Below are 19691 nucleotides of genomic sequence, written 5' to 3' on the forward strand. Positions count from 1 at the left end.
ATGCCATCAAATAAAGAACCATCAACATCAAGGATTCATCATCATCAAATTGACACAAAAGGCAATCACACCACTGAACACCAATATACCCTGGAAACCCCGTAGGGTGAAACTTAGCAAACGTTTAATCTTATTATTAAGCTCTCGTGAGTGATTTCACCCCTCACTCAATGGCTTATAAGGGATTCCATCCCTTAACCATTGTTATAAAATTATTACAATGAATTATCATTAAGTTGTCACATAACTAGCTAAAAACTAGTACATTTTCCATAAAACCATTTTCTTACATACCGCCACATGCAACATTCCTTGTGGCATGATTGTTGTAGCAATGGACAATCCTACAACTCGAACTCATCTGCATGGACCATTAATCCTTTTCCTGCCACAATGTTAAACATCACTTTCCTTTGGCACCAACCGCCATCGTTTCCTGTCAATGTAGTTGTCAACAAGATTTGCAAACAATATTAGATACATTATTAATCAATTAATAAGCAACCCCTAAAAGTGATCTTTTAACATCTACTCATCTGCATGAGCAAGCATAACATACTAATTAACTAGTACATATATTCAAGTAAATTGTTGTTCTACTTTTCACAATGCTTATTAACACTAATGCATATTTCTCTTTAAGAGGTCTAACCATTAGTTTTACAAGTCCATGTTTCCCTTTAAAACATATAATACATTAGCTATGTTTACATACAGGTAATAAACTATTGCTTCTGCGACTTTGCACATGCGTTCCTTCCACATAGTTATTTTCCAAGAAATTAATATAGTTTCTTTAACATACAAAGAACACATCTCTATAACACAATGACTATTCTTTGAGTACCCAATAGCTTATCTTATAGCCCTTCTTTAATATATGCAACGCATATTCCCTTATCTAGAACTCTACCAACATTTCATGTAAATAATTACTTACTTCTTTCTTAAAGGAAGTCATCTTAACCCCATTTCTCTATCTTCCTATAAGTAAGTTTCTCATGCTTTTCCTTTCAAGAAATTATTATAGATACCCATCTTTACGCTTAAAGAATCAAGAAACAATAACAAGGTTAACTTAACCTTTTATGCACCAAAATCAAGAATTCGATCCAACTCATCTAGAAAGACAATCTTTTCAAGAGATTAATATTTCCAAGAATGTTAACATCGATTATCATTATTTACAAGAAAGTCAACATAATACTTTCTCTACGTACACACCAAATCATATTCCCAATGTCACAATAGCTACCCTTATGTGCATGCAACATGTGTTATTCCTAACACAATTACTTTTACTTCAATGCACATAATCTTTCCCTGAAATGAGTATGGATTCTGGTTCTTCTATGAACACTATTCATATGTGTCTTCTAAGGAAATAATATATATTTTTGTTTTCAAGAGATCTCTCATAAAGTCATTATTTTAATGCATGAAGAATGCACTCTTTTTCTAAAAAGAAACTGTAGAAATGAATATCTATGTGCTTAGAAGCACATCATTAGCTATTTCTATTATGCATGTAATCCATAAATATTTCACAAGAAGCTTAGAAATTAGCTAGCATTCCATTGCAATAAAGCATGTACAACTTTTCAATAAAATTCAACTAAACTACAATTTCTTTTATATGCATTCTTTTTCCATAAATGTAATAACTATTGTTTGAATATAGGTTATCCTTGCCCAAAATAGCTATTTCTATGTCAAAATAAACATATATTCATTTCACATATTAACATAAACCCCTATATTTTCTGAGATTTGGCATAGATACTTATCTCTGCATGGGATTGAGTGTCCAACAGTGAAGGCAATGCAGCCTGAAATAGTAAGTTCTTGATTTTCTGCTACGGTTTTGTCTAACAGTGGCACATGCTGAAACAAATCTGTTTCTTCACAATGCCATTGAAAGAGCATTTGGACTCCCGGACGCCAGAGGAGTCTAGCAGAGCCTCCGGCTCTTCGCAGCGCTTTCTGAGTGTGGCTGACATGTTTGAACGATGACCTAGAGATTTGAACACGAAACATAACGGTGGTGATAGCTCGGTTGTACTGAAGAGTTATTATGGAAGTTTTCAATTCGAAACCTCGGTGGAAGTAATCATGGTTTCCTAATTTCTAAAACTGAGATTCCGTCCTCAAGTCCTCAGTCCAAAGTCACTGCCTTCTCCCCGCATTGAAGCTTGATACATGTACAGTTAAGAATTCCAAACCTTTCAAAGACTTGAAGAGGCAAGAAGCTCGAAACTGTTGGCAGAACCAAGCAGCAAAAGAATGCACTGTGCAAACCATGAAAATCAATATGATCGTTGCAACTTGGGTAGAAAAATCACCCAGAAATATAGTGGATTGACCCTTCACTCCGGCGGTGATAGCATCAAGTTGCCCCCCCGAATTTACTTGACACCACCATCCAAAAAAAAACGTTTCCTTTTTACCAAGATCCGTTTCTTGATTTCCCTCAATCAGTTTCAAAACTACCAAGAATCAATTAATAACTGATTCGTAACTTGAAATTACTTTTACGCAGGGTTATTTATGATAGGGTTATTACATATAACATAAAGATAAATCATAAATTAATTTATATTTAAAATAATTAATTAATTCGTCCATTTGAATTGAGTTTTTTAATAAAAATTTCATAATTAATATTAAAAAATAATATTAATTATTAACAGGCAAAATTTCAGGTCACATACATATCTTATAAGATTAAACTTTGTTAAATCTTTGTTAAAAAATAAACGCAATATTTATAAAAAAATAAGTTATTTTTGTTATTAAAATAACGCTGCATTGTGCTTAGTGTGCTTTTAGCCATTAATAGCTGTAATGAAACTATGTCAAACAAAAATATTGGATAAACTAATTTTAATACTTAATTTATCAGGCATTCTTAAAAAAAACCATACCGATCTAACCCAGATATTACGATATTACAAAACAATAGCAACAATTAAAACATAAATTTAATATAACATAAAGATAGAGCATAAATGAATTTATATTTTAAATAATTAATTAATTTTTCCATTTGAATTTTTACTTTCATAAATGGTTTATTTGAAATTTTTAAATTAGTTTAAGAATAGTTTATTAAAAATTTATAATACATATTATCATAAAAAATGTTATCTCCTAAAAAAATATAAATAAAAATTGTCATTAATAATAGAAATAAAATTTAAATTAATATTATAAATCATATTATTAATGTCAAAATTATTAATATCATTAATACAATAATAATAATTATATTTAAAAAATGTTAATAACATTAATAATCATAATCCTTTTTAAAAGTTATTAAAATCTAGTTTTATTAACACAAAAAATTAAAATTATTAGTAATATTTAAATATTAATGTTAATAACATCTTATTAATAATATTGATAATTAAAAAAAAAGAATTATTATTTAATATTATAAATATTTAATATTTTTAATATTATATGTTATGAAAAGGCATCTCTTTTGGGATTAATATTATAAATCCAAAGGATTAATAAACCTAATGGTTTAAACCCTTGGGTTTATAATATTAATCCCTTGGATTTATTAATCCACCAAGTTTATAATATTAATCTTTTGGGTTACTAATGTTAGGGTTTATAATCCCTAAATTTCATATATTAAACGTAGGGTTTACTATATTTATCTTAGGGGTTATAATGCTACAATTTATAGTATTAATATTAAGGTTTATAATCATAGGTTCAATACGTGAGATTTCAAATTTGTGGTTTAATAGTAGGTTTCTAATATTAGGGTTTTTATTATTGGATTTGAAATATTGTGATTTATAATATTGTGCTAAATATTGGGTTTATAATATTGTGTTTAGCATCATAGTTTGGAATGTTGGGCTTTAATATTGGGGTTTATAATGTTGAGTTTAATATTCTCATTTAATATTGTGTTTTATAATGTTAGGATTTATAATATTAATTAGTATTATACATTTGTGATACTATCCCATTGGATCTATAATTTTAAACGTTCATTAATTTTTAACATTTATAATATTTATCAATTGGATTTAAAATATTAATCCGTTAATAAATTACATTGTATTTAATTCAATGCCACATTGCAACATTGAATAAATTGAGGTTTAATATTCTAGTTTATAATGTTGGGTTTAGGGATTATAACCTTAAGGTTTATAATAATAATACTAGGGTTTTTAATCCCTTGGGTTTATCATATTAATGCATTGGGTCTAAAATATTAATCCTTATTAATTCATTGGGTTTGTAACACTAACCTTTGGGTTTATTAATCTTGTGCGTTTATAATATTATTAATCCCCTAGGCTTTTAATGGGTTTATAATATTCATAATCCCTTGGATTTATTAATATGTTGGGTTTATAATATTAATAATTTGAGTTTATAAAATTCATAATCCTTTGAGCTTATTAATCTATTGGGTTTATAATATTAATAATCTATTCATCTTATTAATCCCTTAGGTTCAATGAGATAATCAATCTGACATTGATTGTTGCAATGTCACATTACATTAAAATGTATTCATCGTTGCAATGTGACGTTGAAAAATAACGGTTTATAATATTAGGGTTTCAATTATTGGAATTATATAATATTGGGATTTAAAATATTATGCTTAATATTAGTTTTATAGTATTATGTTTTAATATTCAGTTTATAATATTGCATTTAATATCATGGTTTCAAATGTTGGGTGTAATACATTTAATATTAAGCTTGATTATTAGAATTTATTATCTTAGGGTTTACAACATTAATGTAAGGGTTTATATTATTAATATTAAACATTTATAATACTAACCCCTTAGATTTATAATATTAATAATTCCATTGGTTTATTAACCCATGGGCTTATAATATTAATCCGAGGATTTGTCATATTGAGCCGTTGGGTTTATTGATTGCTTTGGTTTATAATATTAATAACCCATTGAGTTTATTAATCCCTTCGATTCAATGTAACAATGAATTTGTCAATGATTATCACAATGTCACAATACCTTAAAATTTATTTAATGTTGCAATGTGACATCGCAAAATTTGAGTTTAATAATAGGGTTTCTAATATTAATGTTCTTTTATTCAATTTATAATATTAAGGTTTATAATATTATGCTTAATATTGGTTTTATGATATTAAGGTTTTTAATATCAATGCAAGGGTTTATAATATTAATCTTAACGTTTATAAAATTAATTCTACAGTTTAAAATATATATCATAGTGTTCCTAGGGATTAAAATATTAATGTTAGGGTTAATAATGTTGGATTTATAATGTTTGGGTTTATAGTATTTTGTTTAATATTAGTGTTTAATAATGTGGTGTCGCAATGGTAGAGAAATACATCCGACATCACAATGTGACAAGCATCATCACAATGTGAAAATCATTATAGAAATGAGAACTCATGCAAGAGCATTCAACTCAGAAGAATCATTGTATTTTAGTAGACATAGGGGGGTCTTGTGTTTTAAGGAAGTTGGTTTCCAAAGTGTTGAATTAATGTAATTATTAAGGTTTTGAGTGATTTTAATGAGAGAAGCTATAATAGGGATTTAATTAAGTATTGTGAGGCATATTTGTAAATGTTCTCAAATGTAGGAGAACATGAAAGAATCAAGATAATTGAGAGATTTGAGAATTAATTGTAAAAATTATATTAGGAGTTTGTTCATGATTTGTGGATTAGAGAGTATCCTTAGAGATACGGAAGAGATTTTAGGATTTTGTTGAGAAGGTTATGGATCTAAACCACGAATTGGTTGTAGAATCCTTTTGTATAAATGTAAGCCTAAAAGGCATAGTCAAGTTAGATACATAGTCAAGTTAGCAGTTAGAGGTATGAGTTAGAGGTTTGATTGTAATCCTACAAGAAGTTTGAAAAATAGAGGCCACTGATACAGAAGATCAAGCCAGAGAGAGAGACTCTTATGTAAATACTTGTTTATTAATATGAAAAACTCGATTTTGAGTTCATGTGTGTGTATTTGAGTAATTGAGACATAGATTGTGTGTGATCTTGAGTTATTCTGCATAACATAGGTTTTAGGGGCTGAATCAGAGGTGAAATACAAATAAGAGTAACAGAGAGGTGTTACGGCCTTACACACACGAACAATATCAGTGAAGGTGAAGGAAACATAAAGGATTGAACAGAGTTAAGCTCAAGAGGAAGTTGTGTTTTAGGACAACTAAAGACTAGATCCCTAGAAGAAACCCAAAACCACAGAAGAACAGTAAGGAAATGGCATAAAAACGAAGTGAAGGGAAGAATGAATAAGTGAGGTGTTGACGCATAGGGGTCATTGGATCAACTAGATTAATGGATGAGATTGTTTGCGATAAGCGGCCAAGATTAAGTTGCGTAGAATGGAGTCAAGAAATGAAAAATGAAGATTAACTTATGTGTTAGCAAAATAGGAACTCGAAGGAGCTGTCGCAACCATCTAATGCACGAAGATCTACGGTCATTGGGTGCTAATAAGCTTGGGTGTTAGTCAAGGAAGAAAGGTGGGTTTACAAGAGAAATCGGGTTATCGAGTGGAGAAAAAGTGGTCAGTGGTAATTCAGGGTGGTCATCCGATCCCATTAATCAGTCGACATGTAGCATGTCGGAGGAGAGAGGAAACCGCTTTATCAAGTGGGTAATCCTCATGCAAGCAGCTTACCGAATATCATTGTGGACTGTTGGATCAAGTGCGCTTTGATCAATGGTGCAGGATTTCCAAGTAGTTCTATTTATTGCCAAGTAGTTCTATTTATCAGGGAAATCAACAACCGTCGAATTGAAAGGTAGATCAACGGTGGAGGTTGAAGATGATAAGACTTGGGAAGAGCGGACTTGAGAAGTTCATCAATGCGAGTTAAGTGATTTGAGTTCCGACAGATGAATGAGTTTAAGTTGTGATACAACACGACAGCCGTTGATCTGGTGGAGTGAAATCAATAGTGGAGGATGAACGCAATGAGAGAGCATCGAAATATGTGCCAAGGTCATGGATTGGTAGAAAGGTAATGCTTACGTGTGTTTTACGTGTGTGTCTATTATAGGAGAATGATAATAGAAATAAAGCAGGATTAATGAATTAAAAGGTTAAGTCGAATTTAACCAAGTCTCAGACCATGGTGTGGTAAACGTTGATTTAAGCCAAGACCAGAGTTAAGAGGGTATGGTTAATATGTGTGGGATTAAGGATTAAGAAAAATTTATTAATGAAGGGTGTATAAAGTTCCGATGGAAAGGTTAATGAGGGGTGAGACTATTGAATAGTCAAAATAACGTTTCCACATAAAACTTAATTAAGTAACATTAAACCCCTATTTGTGAATGTTTTCACCATAGATTAGGTGAATAATTCTTAGGACCAGTGACATGCAATTTTATTTGCATAATGTGGGTATTGTCGGCTTAGGCTAGCATCAATGACATTGCAATTTATTCAATTTCACATTGCAACATTCAATAAATTAAGGATTAATATTCGGGTTTCTAATATTAATCGTATGGTTTATAAAATTAATCCTAGGGTTTTTAAGCCTTTGGTATTATGATAAAAATCCTAAGGTTTAATATTATTCTACTGCGTTATCATCTCTTTAGTTTATAATATTAATCCATTTGGTTTATTAATCCCATGAGTTTATAACATTATTAATCTCTTGGGTTTCTTAATAATGTTTATGATATTATTCACTAAAATGTATAATAATATATTAGGGTCTGTAATATTAATCCCTTAGGCTTATAATATTTATAAGGGTCTACAATATTAATCCCTTAGGTTTATAATATTAAACCATTCGGTTACGTATTGGTTGGACTCATCAAAACCTAATGTTAAAATTAATATTAACATTAAAACTACAATGTGATGATAAGTGTGAAAATGGTTATTACAATGATAAATTACATTGGAATTTATTCAATGTTGTATTACAACATAAAATAAATTAGGATTTAATATTTTGGTTTATAATATTGTGTTTATGGTTTAGGGTTTATTTTGATTTATAATATTGGATTTAGGGTTTAAAATCATAAAATACTTTTGGGGATTTTTGATCCCTTGAGATTATGATATTAATCTTAGGGTTTACAACCCAGTGGGTTTATAATATAAATCCTAGGGTTTAATATTATTCCCTTGGGTTATTATTGGTTGGGTTTATAATACTAATACAAAGGATCTATAATATTAATCAAAAGGGTCATTAATATTAATCAAAAGGGTTTATAATATTATTCCATTGTGTTTATAATACTGTCATTTTGGGTCTATAAAATAAGTCTTCGGGTTTAATATTACTCTGTTAGTTTTATTATCCCTCGGTTTTGTAATATTAATCCATTGACTTTATAAGATTATTGTTCGATTGGGATTATTAATTCCGTTGGTTTATAATATTAATCTCCTCGGTTTATAATATTAATTTTTTTGTTTATAATGAATAAATTAGGGTTAAATATTTTGGTTTATAATATTAGGTTTAAGGCTTAGGGTTATAATATTAGTACTAGGGTTTTGAATCCCTTGGATTTATATTATTAATCCTAAGGTTTGTAATCCATTGTGTGTATAATATAAATCCTAGGATTTAATATTATTCGCATCGGTTTATTATCCATTTGACTTATAATATACTAATATTATATACTATTATTAAGTTTGGTTTAAGTTTGATATATTAATATTAGGGTTTATAATATGAATCCTACGGTTTAATATTAATCCCTTAGGTTTATTAATCCCTTGGTTTTATAATATTTATCACTTGGATTTATTAAATGCAAGTGTCTATAATATTAGTCCCTTGGGTTTATAATATTAAATACGTGGGTTGATTAATTGGTTGGACTCATAAAACTTAATGTCAAACTGAATATTAACATTAAAACTATAATGTGATAAAAAGTGTGAAAAGCATTATTACAATGATAAATTACGTTGGAATATATTCAATGTCACATTGTGACACTAAATAAATTAGGGTTTAATATTTTGGTTCATAATATTAGGTTTATCGTTTATGTTTTATTCACGATTATAATATTAGATTTATGGCTTAAAATCACACAAAATATAATAATATTTTTGTCTTTTTTCATGCCTTCTGTTTATAATATTATTAGTCTGTGGGATTATTAATCCCTTGGGTTTATTAATTCCTTCGGTTTATAATATTATTCTCTTTGGTTTATAATATTAATGAGTTGGGTTTATAATGAATAAATTAGGTTTTAATATTATGGTTTATAATTTTGGGTTTAGGGTTTAGTGTTATAATATTAATCCTAGGGTTTGATATTAATCCTTTTGTTTTATAATCCCTTAGTTTGATAATATTAATAAATCATTGGGTTTATTAATACCTTGGGTTTCTACTCTTGATAAACCCCTGGTTTTATTAATGCCTTGGGTTTATAATATCAATATCATGGGTTTGTAATATTTATTCCTTGGGTTTATTAATCCCAAGGCTTTAAAAGTCTTTACAATATTAAACCCTTGGGTTGATTATTTGGTTAGGTTTATAAAACCTAATGTCAAACTTAATATTAACGTTAAAACCATAATGTGCTAAGAAGTTTGACAATCATTATCAAAATGATATATTACATTGGAATTTATTTATTGTCACATTGTGCCATTAAATAAATTAAGATTTAGTACTCTCGTTCGTAATATTTAGTTTATCGTTTAGAGTTTATTCTTGTTTACAATTTTGGGTTTAGGGTTTATAATCGTACCACATATAATAATAATCCAGGGGTTTTTGATCACTTGGGTTTATAATACCTTGGGTTTAAAATATAAATACTAGATTTTAATATTATTCCTTTTAGTCTATTATCCTTGGGTTTATAATATTAATATTAGGGTCTTTAATAATAATCATAAAGGTTTAATATTATGATTTATAATATTGGGTTTAGGGTTAATTTCAAGGAATTATAATATTGTAGTCCTATGAAGCTTACAAAAATAATTAAAAATCAATATTGTATACCTTATATTAAACCAAATATTATACAGTGAATATTATAAACCATAACATGTATTTCAATGTAATAAATAACCATAAGATTAATTCATTGCAAATATATATATACTCCAATTATATATAAAAGATATATTGACAATTATATTAATAAATATATAATACTTATTTACCATAACATAATGGTCCAGAGATAAATAAATATTGTTAATAATAATTAGATGCTATAATTATATTATATTATATGTTAATTATATTATATTTAGAAACATAACTTTTAATATTAATATAATGATTATAAATATGCAATATTTAATTTTATAGTTATTAATAATTAGAAATAGTTAGCTATTAATAACAAATACTTAAAAATTATAGGCTTATAAATATATATCAACTCTATTGGTAGATAAGATTATGGTAATATTATTATAAATATGATTGTGATAGTATTATTAATACATCATAGTAATATTGTTAAGAGTAGTAGAATATGTCATTGCGTGCGTGACCGCTCAAAATAGATCTCGGCTGTTTACCGACAATACCTAAAGTTCAATATCGCTCGCCAACCTTCTGTGTCGCGGACAAAATATCGACAATATCTAAAGTTCAATATCTACCTCCATGCGTTTACCAACTTTTCGCGTCATGAGAAAATTCTCAATGTTCAAAAGAAAATGAATTGCGTCTTCAATTTGCTTTGCACAAAAAAACCACAAGGAACATGGCGAGAACATAGGTAACATCACTACTTACTTGAAATTTTAACCGTTGTATGATATACGCACATATGTGGGCAGTTCAACGTCAATTCCATCGTAAGCAATCCACACAGAGCCTTGAAATTATCTGAGGACTTCTTTACTGTCATATCAATTATTCTAAGGTTTTCCACACAGTATCGTGCCAGTATCAATGACTAAAACCTTTCCAATTGTATATGCGTGTAAATTCCACATTACGTCTTGATGAAGACATGGTCCCTCTGCAGTATAAATGACGATATGTTCTGGAGGTAATGACGCAATACAGATCAAGAAAATGACAAGGTATTCCTAACACAGAGAGCTACTTTAAGTGAAATAGCAGAAATCTTTCATCGACTGGTCCTGGAATCTTGGTGGCCGTCATGTTCAGAAAATGATGGCAGATAGAAAATGTGAAACCACAATGACCTCATCAAGCAAAAAATTGAAAAACCAGTGGTGAAACCTAGGGCAAATGCAAAAAAATACCCACCTGACAGAGATGCACGACCAGCAATGAAAATTAGGGTAAAGGCGAAACTATTCCCAGAGCTCAGAGCTCATTAGTCTGAGGATATATCAGATATTATTCTTGTTATGTGATTGATGAATTGAGTTAATATTCAATGAGAAACAATAGCAGATCCAATAATGTTGTCACACATTCAGGAACATGGCTGTCACCAGTTCCCTACATGTTTGCGGGACTGATCGGTATGGCAATCCTCACTGCTGCTTCTTTTCTGATACTGGCTTGCTCTTACTGGAAGCTGTGTGTTGATTCGGAAGAGTTAACTAATAGGGCGGCTTCACCTCCAGACGGTGGGGAAAATCATGAGATGCAGTACGTAGATACAAAGGACAGTGTTGTGGTGGTTATGCCTGGACATGAGAAGCCCACTTACTTAGGTAAGCCCATACCCTGCGCTGATACTAATGCAGACACTGTTGCAGGCGTGTGAGAAATATTATTTGCAGTGTGGTATGGCTTATTTCCGCTAGCTGTAAAGATTTCTTTGACTTTGCATCTAAGTGTATGGGTTTCATCAAATTTATGTTACACTTCATTTTTCTTTGCGCTTCTGCAGCTGAACGAATGGATATTAATTCGATAAAAGTGTCCTCTATAGTTTTTTTGTTTGCTAGTACTACATATCTTAACAGCAGGAACCTGGTAATACAGAAGAAGATTTGTATTATCTGTAAACAATATCAAAGGTCTAAATGTTTGAAAGGCATACAGATATTTTTTAAAGATTTCTGTATGTTGCTTGATCTAATTATTATTATCTTTGCCAAAGCCCCAAATATTTGATCGGATTTCCACTGATCTAATGGCGGTTTGCCTGTAAGCTTCACGTCTGTATGTCGCTGTAAGCAAAATTGATAATCAGAAACAATAAATATGACCAACTTAAGTTTCTTATTGATTTTAAACTGTGAACTCTAAAGCATATTCAATTCCATGCATATGATGCTTTAGTTCATGACAAAAATCCCTCAACATGGATGTTGCCAGTTCAAACACATGGAATTTGATGCCCATGGGTTCTAAAGGAATGTGTGCTAAACCTGGTTTACCAGATAAGTTAAAAGCGTAAAATAAATAGTATATGTAAATGTGGTTTATATGTAACATCTGATAATGGAGCATTTTTCATTGAATGTGTCTGCAATTCAACTGGACTCCTCCATGTGTCCCGCACAAGCATGATTACTTGATTCAACAAGTAAGACGTCACACTTTTTAGTATTTTTGTTTGATTGATACACCATTATTTAGAGGCACTGCTACGTGCAAAGATAAGCCAAAGTCTCTAACTGAAGCTAAATCATGACCATTACCCTTTAGCTTGTCTATTATAAGTGGAAAGGGAACATTTAACCCGTTTGTTGTTGCAGTACAACCTCAAGTTCAAACATGATCACCACTCTTAGATTTACCAATGTAATTGGGAAAAACTATCTATTTTGTTTTTTTGCACGGTCATACTCTTAGATTGACTATTTATAAATAGAAGGATAAGTTCACCACTTTATTGGTGCAATACAATTTAAAGTCTAAACATTCAACTACTTTATTGTTGCAATAAATTGTAGCATGGTCTTACTTTTTGTTGATATTTTTCAATGGTTTAACAATTGTAAAAAAACATTAATTAGTGCTATATGCTATTGTCTTACTTAGTTTCTTTGTAACATATGGTGGAATTGCTAGTATATGCGTCAATAAAATGAATGTAAATATAATTAGTATAATAATTAATGCTATATGTTATTGCCTTATTGAATTTCCTTTGTAATATATGGTGCAATTGCTTGTATATATGTCAATAAAATGGATGTAAATATAATTGTTGTATTTCCATATAACTATTGATTTTAAAGTGGAGATTAGACTTGAGAACGTTAAAATGTTGATTGGGCTTGAGAGTGTAAAAGTGTAGATTAGGATAAATGAGTTGAGTGAATTAGTAAAATTTAATTTAAAGATAGTTGAAAATTTGCCTTATAAAATCTATTATTAAGCTTTAATTTAGATATGTGTTTTCTTTCTTATTATATATAATAAAATTTGGAAAGATGTACAAATAATGTGTTGTAATGAACTTCGAATTTTATCAATAAAAATATTTTATTACATCATTTTAATTTCTAATATGAATCTAAAGTTATATTATTATTATTCTGGTATGATTTTAAAGTTACATTATTATTATTATATATAAAAATTATATATTTAAATATTTTAAATATATATAATTTATTATAGAAAAATAAATTTATTGTTTCGGAAATAAAATAAAATAAAAATTAATTTTGTAATAATCTTGAAATTTAATTATTATTACATGATATATTATAATATAGTAAAAGTGGCATCTCAGCTCTTTACGGATAATAAATAAAGTTCAATAACTCGGTTGAGCAGTTTTCAAACCTTTGGGATCATAGACAAATACCGACAACATCCAAAGTTCAATATCTACCTGCCCGCGTTTACCAACCTTTTGCATCATGAAAATGTTGTCAATCCTCAAAAGAAAATGAATCACGTTTTCAATTTGCTTTTCACAGAAAAATCAGAAAATCAAAGGAAAATGAAATGCGTTTTAAGTTTGGTTTGCGCAGAAAAATCACAAAGAACGTGACTAGAACATGGGTACTGTTATATGATATACGTACATATGTGGGCAGCTCAACATCAATTCCATCGCGAGACATTCCCAGAGTCATGAAATTATATGTGGACTACTCTACTGTCATATAAATTACTCTAATAAAGGCTTTCCACACAGTATCGTACCAGTATCAATGACTAAAAAATTTGCAGTTGTATATGCGTGTAAAATTCCAAATTGTGTGCTGACATGGTCAGTCTGCAGTATAAATGAGAATAAGTTTTGAAGGTAATATAGTCGTGTTTTGTTTGATCTAATAACGCAATACAGAGCAACAAAATGACAAGGTATTCCTAAAATGGAGAGCTACTTTAAGTAAAATAGCAGAAATCTTCCATCGACTGGCCCTGGCATCTTGGTGGATGTCATGTTCAGAATATGATGGCAGCTAGAAAATGTGAAACCACAATGACCTCATCAAGCAAGAAAATTAAAAACCAGTGCTGAAACCTACGGTAAATGCGAAAAAATACCCACCTAGCAGGGATGCATGACCAGCCGACAAAATTAGAGTAAAAGCGAAAGGATACCCAGAGCTTTAAGAGCACTAGTCTGAAGATATATCAGATATTATTCTTGTTATCTGGTTGATGAATCGAATCAATATTCAATGAGAAGCAAAAGCAGCTCCAATAATTTCGTGGCACAGTCACAGTGTTTACGTCGAAAGAAAGGAAATGAAATATTTGAAATTGTAATAGGCATTTCGTATCAGTCACAACCAGACGGAGTTGTTGTTGACTTAAAAGTAAAGGACATGTTTTAATGGTTCCAGGAATATTTTAGGGTTCAACTTAATTGGATTGTATTTGAGAAAAGACGGGAGCCTAAATTTCAAATTTTTTTTTAATCTTACCAACTTCTCTTCATCTGTTTTCATTGCATAGCATTTCCATATCCATTCGTGTTTTTCATCATAAGCCTCGATTTCAGTAATTCCCTACTTTTTGCAATCATGTATTGGATATATATGTCGTTCCTTTTTTTATTGTACGATTGTTGTCCAGTACGCTGCTCCTCCATTTGCCGGTGAAGTACGACCTATCATATTTCATGGGGGTGTGGGTGACCTCCAAAATATACTATGACTCCATTAGATCTCGGAAATAGCAAGTCTAACGGTATTGATATTTTCCAATATGCACAGTTTTGCTGTTCCATTGTCATTTCTGTGTTTTTCTCTGTAAAAATTAATAGTGTGCTAAGTTTAGATGATCTGTTTTCATTTCATAGCATTTCTATATCTATTCGTGATTTTCATCATAAGCCTCGATTTCAGTAATTCGCTACTTTTTGCAATCATGTATTGGATATATATGTCGTTCCTTTTTTTATTGTACGATTGCTGTCTAGTACGCTCCTCCTCCATTTGCCGGTCAAGGACGACCTATCATATTTCATGGGGGTGTGGGTGACCTCCAAAATACACCAGAATATGTGTCAATTCCCTATTTGGAGGTACTATGACTCCATCAGATCTCGGAAATAGCAAGTCTAACGGTATTGATATTTTCCAATATGCAGAGCTTTGCTGTTCCATTGTCATTTCTGTGTTTTGCTCTATAAAAATTAATAGTGTGCTAAGCTTAGATGAAATGGGAGGCAGACCAGTACGTAGCGAACTGCAGGTGCTAACAATATTAGACGCTGCACGAGAAACTCTAGAGAGCAAGATGGATTGCATACCTTACCCAACTATAGCAGTGTCATGAAACGGTGTCCATCGAATTTCTGCAAAATTTGCTGGAAAATCGTTCCATGGTGAGGGGAAGGCAAATAACAGTAACAGATGCGGTAGTTGTTGAAGTATCTAGACTACCAGCTATTGGACCAATATGTACTCAGAAAAAAGTAAGACTTCAAGAGGCCATAGCTATCTTTGGACGAATGACAGAACCTTACCGTCAAAGGAAAAGGAGTCCTACCTGCAACCCTCGGAAAACCATGGGCAGAATTAGCCAGAATAGTGCAAAGCTACATCACATGTGATGGGAGAAAGGATGTGGTTTTAAAGTTTTTATTGCATGACGCTGCTCGAAGCATAAGGAAATCACGTCATATAGAAATGGTAGTAAGTCATCATGGTTTAATTCGATTAATAGTGAGTTATAGTCTTGCCCAGCAGCAGACTAGTTGGGAAGAATTGGTATTTTCAATAGATGGGGGATTGGCCTTACCAGCCTCGAAAAGAAAAAGTACCACCAGCACATCAACTAGACCACAGAAAAGCAGACAGCCCTCCAGATTGAGGAGAAGCAGGGGAATGTTGGGAAATCTCCAATATAATAGTAGCCAAACCTTAGAAATACAGGGCTTCGAGGATGAGCAACTCGCACAACTCGAAGGAGGGGAAAACGTGGAAGAAGAATTGGAAGAGGAAATAGAGGAAGGAACTAAGTGCTCTGGTGCAAGTCCACTACAAAGTCCATTGCAGGAAGATGAATTCACCCAAATTTTGGCCAGCATAGGTGAGTATATTCAACCCCAAAGCTCGCCCAACCTCAATATTGAGGCATGGCAATCACAGGAACACTTTGCTCATAGTAAGATTGCATCTGAGAGATGAATGATGAGGAAGAAGAAGAAGCAGGATCACAGGAACACTCTGCTCACAGTAAGAGTGCATCTGAGGAGATGAATGATGAGGAAGAAGAAGAAGCAGAAGCCACTCGGGAAGTGGCAGATCAAACCAAGGTTACCTCCCCTGAGGGACCTAATCAGGATGACGAGAGCACTGAAGAAGTGTTCCAAACAGAAATTATGGAAACAAACCACGGCGAGGGAACAGTCCCTGAAAACAAAACCCAGCTAAGCAGCCAAGTCCAGTCAAGATAACAGTTGTTCCTCCCAAGAAAAAGAAGAAGAAGATGAATGAATTCAAGAGGCTGCAAAAGGAACACCAAAGGCTACTAAATGTAATAAAACAACTCAAACAACAGATAAGGGCCCTAAAAATGACGAAAATCTCAAAAAGAACCCCAAGAACAAGAGATGCAGCCACCCGAACGAAATCCCATAAAATAAAGGCCACGGGGACTCAAACTAAGCCCGTATCCATTCAAGACAACAAGGAATAGCATGCGGTTGTTACAGATGCAACAACCAAATAGAAGATACACTAGTGTGTAATAAGGACGTCCAGATAGAGGCATTGTCCTCTAGTGTCATGACCAACCAGACAATTTATGATAAAGAGACACAGACTGCAGGAACCATATGTCACAATAAGAAGATCCAGGTAGATCTTCAACCCAAAAGCGTTCCGACGGACAATGACCCTAGGTTACTAAAACTCCAAGAGGACCTGGCACAGGCTCAGCAGACTATAGAAAAGCTCATAGAGGAGATTGTTCCTGAGGAACAATATCAAAAGTTACGGTAGCAAGTAAATAACATCAATGCATCGGAGAGCGAGGCCTTCGATAAATGTCAGAGGGTAGAGGAAAAAGTCATAAAGGTAACAAATGGACTAAACACAGTCAGGAGTCAAATGGATATTCTTTGTTCTCTATATATAGATTTCCTAGCATGTAGGTCCCTTTCCAAAAATTATGCTTTGTCTTTATTAGAAATATAATTTCAATTAAAAACTAAAGCTATTAAGGCAGGGAAGCCTATAGAATTAAAAACTATTGATGATTTTATAAATTGATGTAAACATTATGGAGTAGAAGCTCAATGATTACTCTATCAATTTTATTTGCATAATTTTATACTGGAGGAGGAAATGGAGAAGAATCCCAGTCCTTTTGTGTGAGATGTCCAATTTAAAGCACTCATTTCATTTGTTGTTAACCAGTTAATGTGGCTCAATGCCCATAACACTTTTGAGAGACAAGAAAACAAGTTAGACCTTTGGGTTAGGGGTGAACCGCAAAACCCATTACAACTATGGACTAAGCATAAAAGCCTAATGAAAATGGAGGGTGTGATCTAGACATTGAGACCCATCCACAAAGAAATTGTCCAGCAAGGGGTAGAACATTTCTTGTCTATCAAAGACCATGTCGTAGTTGCAGATAAACTCCGATAGAAGTCTTCCAATTAGAATGTTCAGGACAGAGAGCCATTCAATTAGAAAAATTTTAACTTAGCTGCCGACTGCCTAATCACATATAGTAACCTCATCTTGAGGGAAGGACCGTATTGGTTAGGTTGTAGATTTTGAAGCCCTATTATCTAGTATCCTATAGTAGGATATAAGGCCGTATATGATTTACCTAAAGGGAAGACGGGATGCATTTTTGAAGCTTTAGCTGCAAATCATGGTTTTAGACCACTTCATGAAAATCCCTCTCCAACCTACTCCCTAACTGCCTTGCATGTAAATTACATGGTTTTCATGAGGACATGAAAAAGGGTAAGCAGGGGGGTGTGTTGAGCGATGGAAAGGTATGTATTTGCCATTTATTTCTTTATCTTTTCCTTTGATTCATAACTCCTTTACATTCTAAAATGATAATATGTTAAAGAATTATAGTAGAATAAAGGAGATTTGTGATTGATACAAAATAATTGATTATTGTCTTTTTCTATACAGAAGATGAAGGAAATGGAAAAGCACTATTTGGGATGAAAAGATAAAGCAGAAGCAACTATTGTCCCCTCCCCTGGAAGTCGTATCCAAACAAGGAGATCAAGATTAGAGCACATATTCCAAGAGAAGAAAAGGAAAGTGCGGCATCAACGCAAGAAGACAAAACAATAAACTAGAAATCAAATATAGAGCGAATCCCTCAGGATCGTTTGATCCTGAGGGATCACTGCTTCAAAACATATCTGTACTCTTGATATATCTGCCTAGCCATTATAAAACGATATAGCGCTTGTAGCCCGGGGGGCATGTATTATCGTTTTACAGAACTTACTATTGTGCTGTTACTTTGATCATCAAATCTCATTGGTTAAAACATAGTACGATTTCTTGTAAACTTTTTATGCATGATTAATACATAAATCAGTTGCTGTTCCATTATTTGATACTGGAGTAAGTTTGACAGTGCTTCACTGGCTACTAAGGGCCCAACCCTAGTCGATCCACTTGCTACTTGTACCATTATTTTACAGTTCCAGTCATGTGATGGTTTGATTTACTTTTCATTGCTGTGAATCACATTGCTTTCTAATTTCCTGTTCCTTCACATTTTCATGAAATTGTAATAGGATCGCGTTGCCATTTTCTTCCACCATAACAAGATTACTATTCATTTCAACTTAAATTGTTATGTTGTTCATTCTAGTTATAAAGCTTCATTGTTCACTTCGGGTTCTGTCGTCCATTATAGATTGCTGTTCATTTGGCTTTATTGTTCATTTACATTAAGTTAGCGTTGTTGTTCATTTCTATTAAGTTAGCATTGTTGTTCATTCATAGTAGATAGGTGTTATTTCTTTCTTGCAAGTATTTGGTTTTGCTTTTAAGTATTTTGCAGTGAGCTTGTTTACTACATTTCTACTAAGTAGAATTATTGATTGATTTGTCATTTCCAGTTAATTGCTTTAGTGTGGAGTGTAAGATCAACAACTGTAAAGGACATTGGCTATCGCTGTCTAAGTTCTGAGATTGTGGACCTTGTTTATATTTGATTTCATTTATATCAGTTGACAGAGGAAAGAGTTATCACTACTGCATGCTTCACTGATAAATTGTTGTAGTTTTCTGAGTGAATGATTTAAGTTTCAGAGCATTAAGTTTCTTTTGATTGCAATTAGATTTTATTTCAAACATCCA

The 19691-nt window shown here is 31.8% G+C and overlaps 1 protein-coding gene across 1 annotated transcript; it reads left to right on the forward strand.

The window, feature by feature from the left end:
- The first annotated feature begins 11073 nt into the window (after window positions 1-11073).
- LOC149145373 (protein GLUTAMINE DUMPER 2-like) lies at window positions 11074-18699 on the forward strand. Its single transcript, XM_089450138.1, has 2 exons — window positions 11074-11687; window positions 18501-18699. The coding sequence occupies exons 1-2, from the start codon at window positions 11405-11407 to the stop codon at window positions 18542-18544; spliced, it is 327 nt and encodes a 108-aa protein (XP_089306264.1). The 5' UTR covers window positions 11074-11404; the 3' UTR covers window positions 18545-18699.
- The last annotated feature ends 992 nt before the right edge of the window (window positions 18700-19691 follow it).

This window comes from Pinus tabuliformis, chromosome X (assembly GCF_031772625.1).
Source record: "Pinus tabuliformis cultivar Carrire ecotype Pingquan chromosome X, CPIR1, whole genome shotgun sequence".
Lineage (NCBI taxonomy): Eukaryota > Viridiplantae > Streptophyta > Pinopsida > Pinales > Pinaceae > Pinus > Pinus tabuliformis.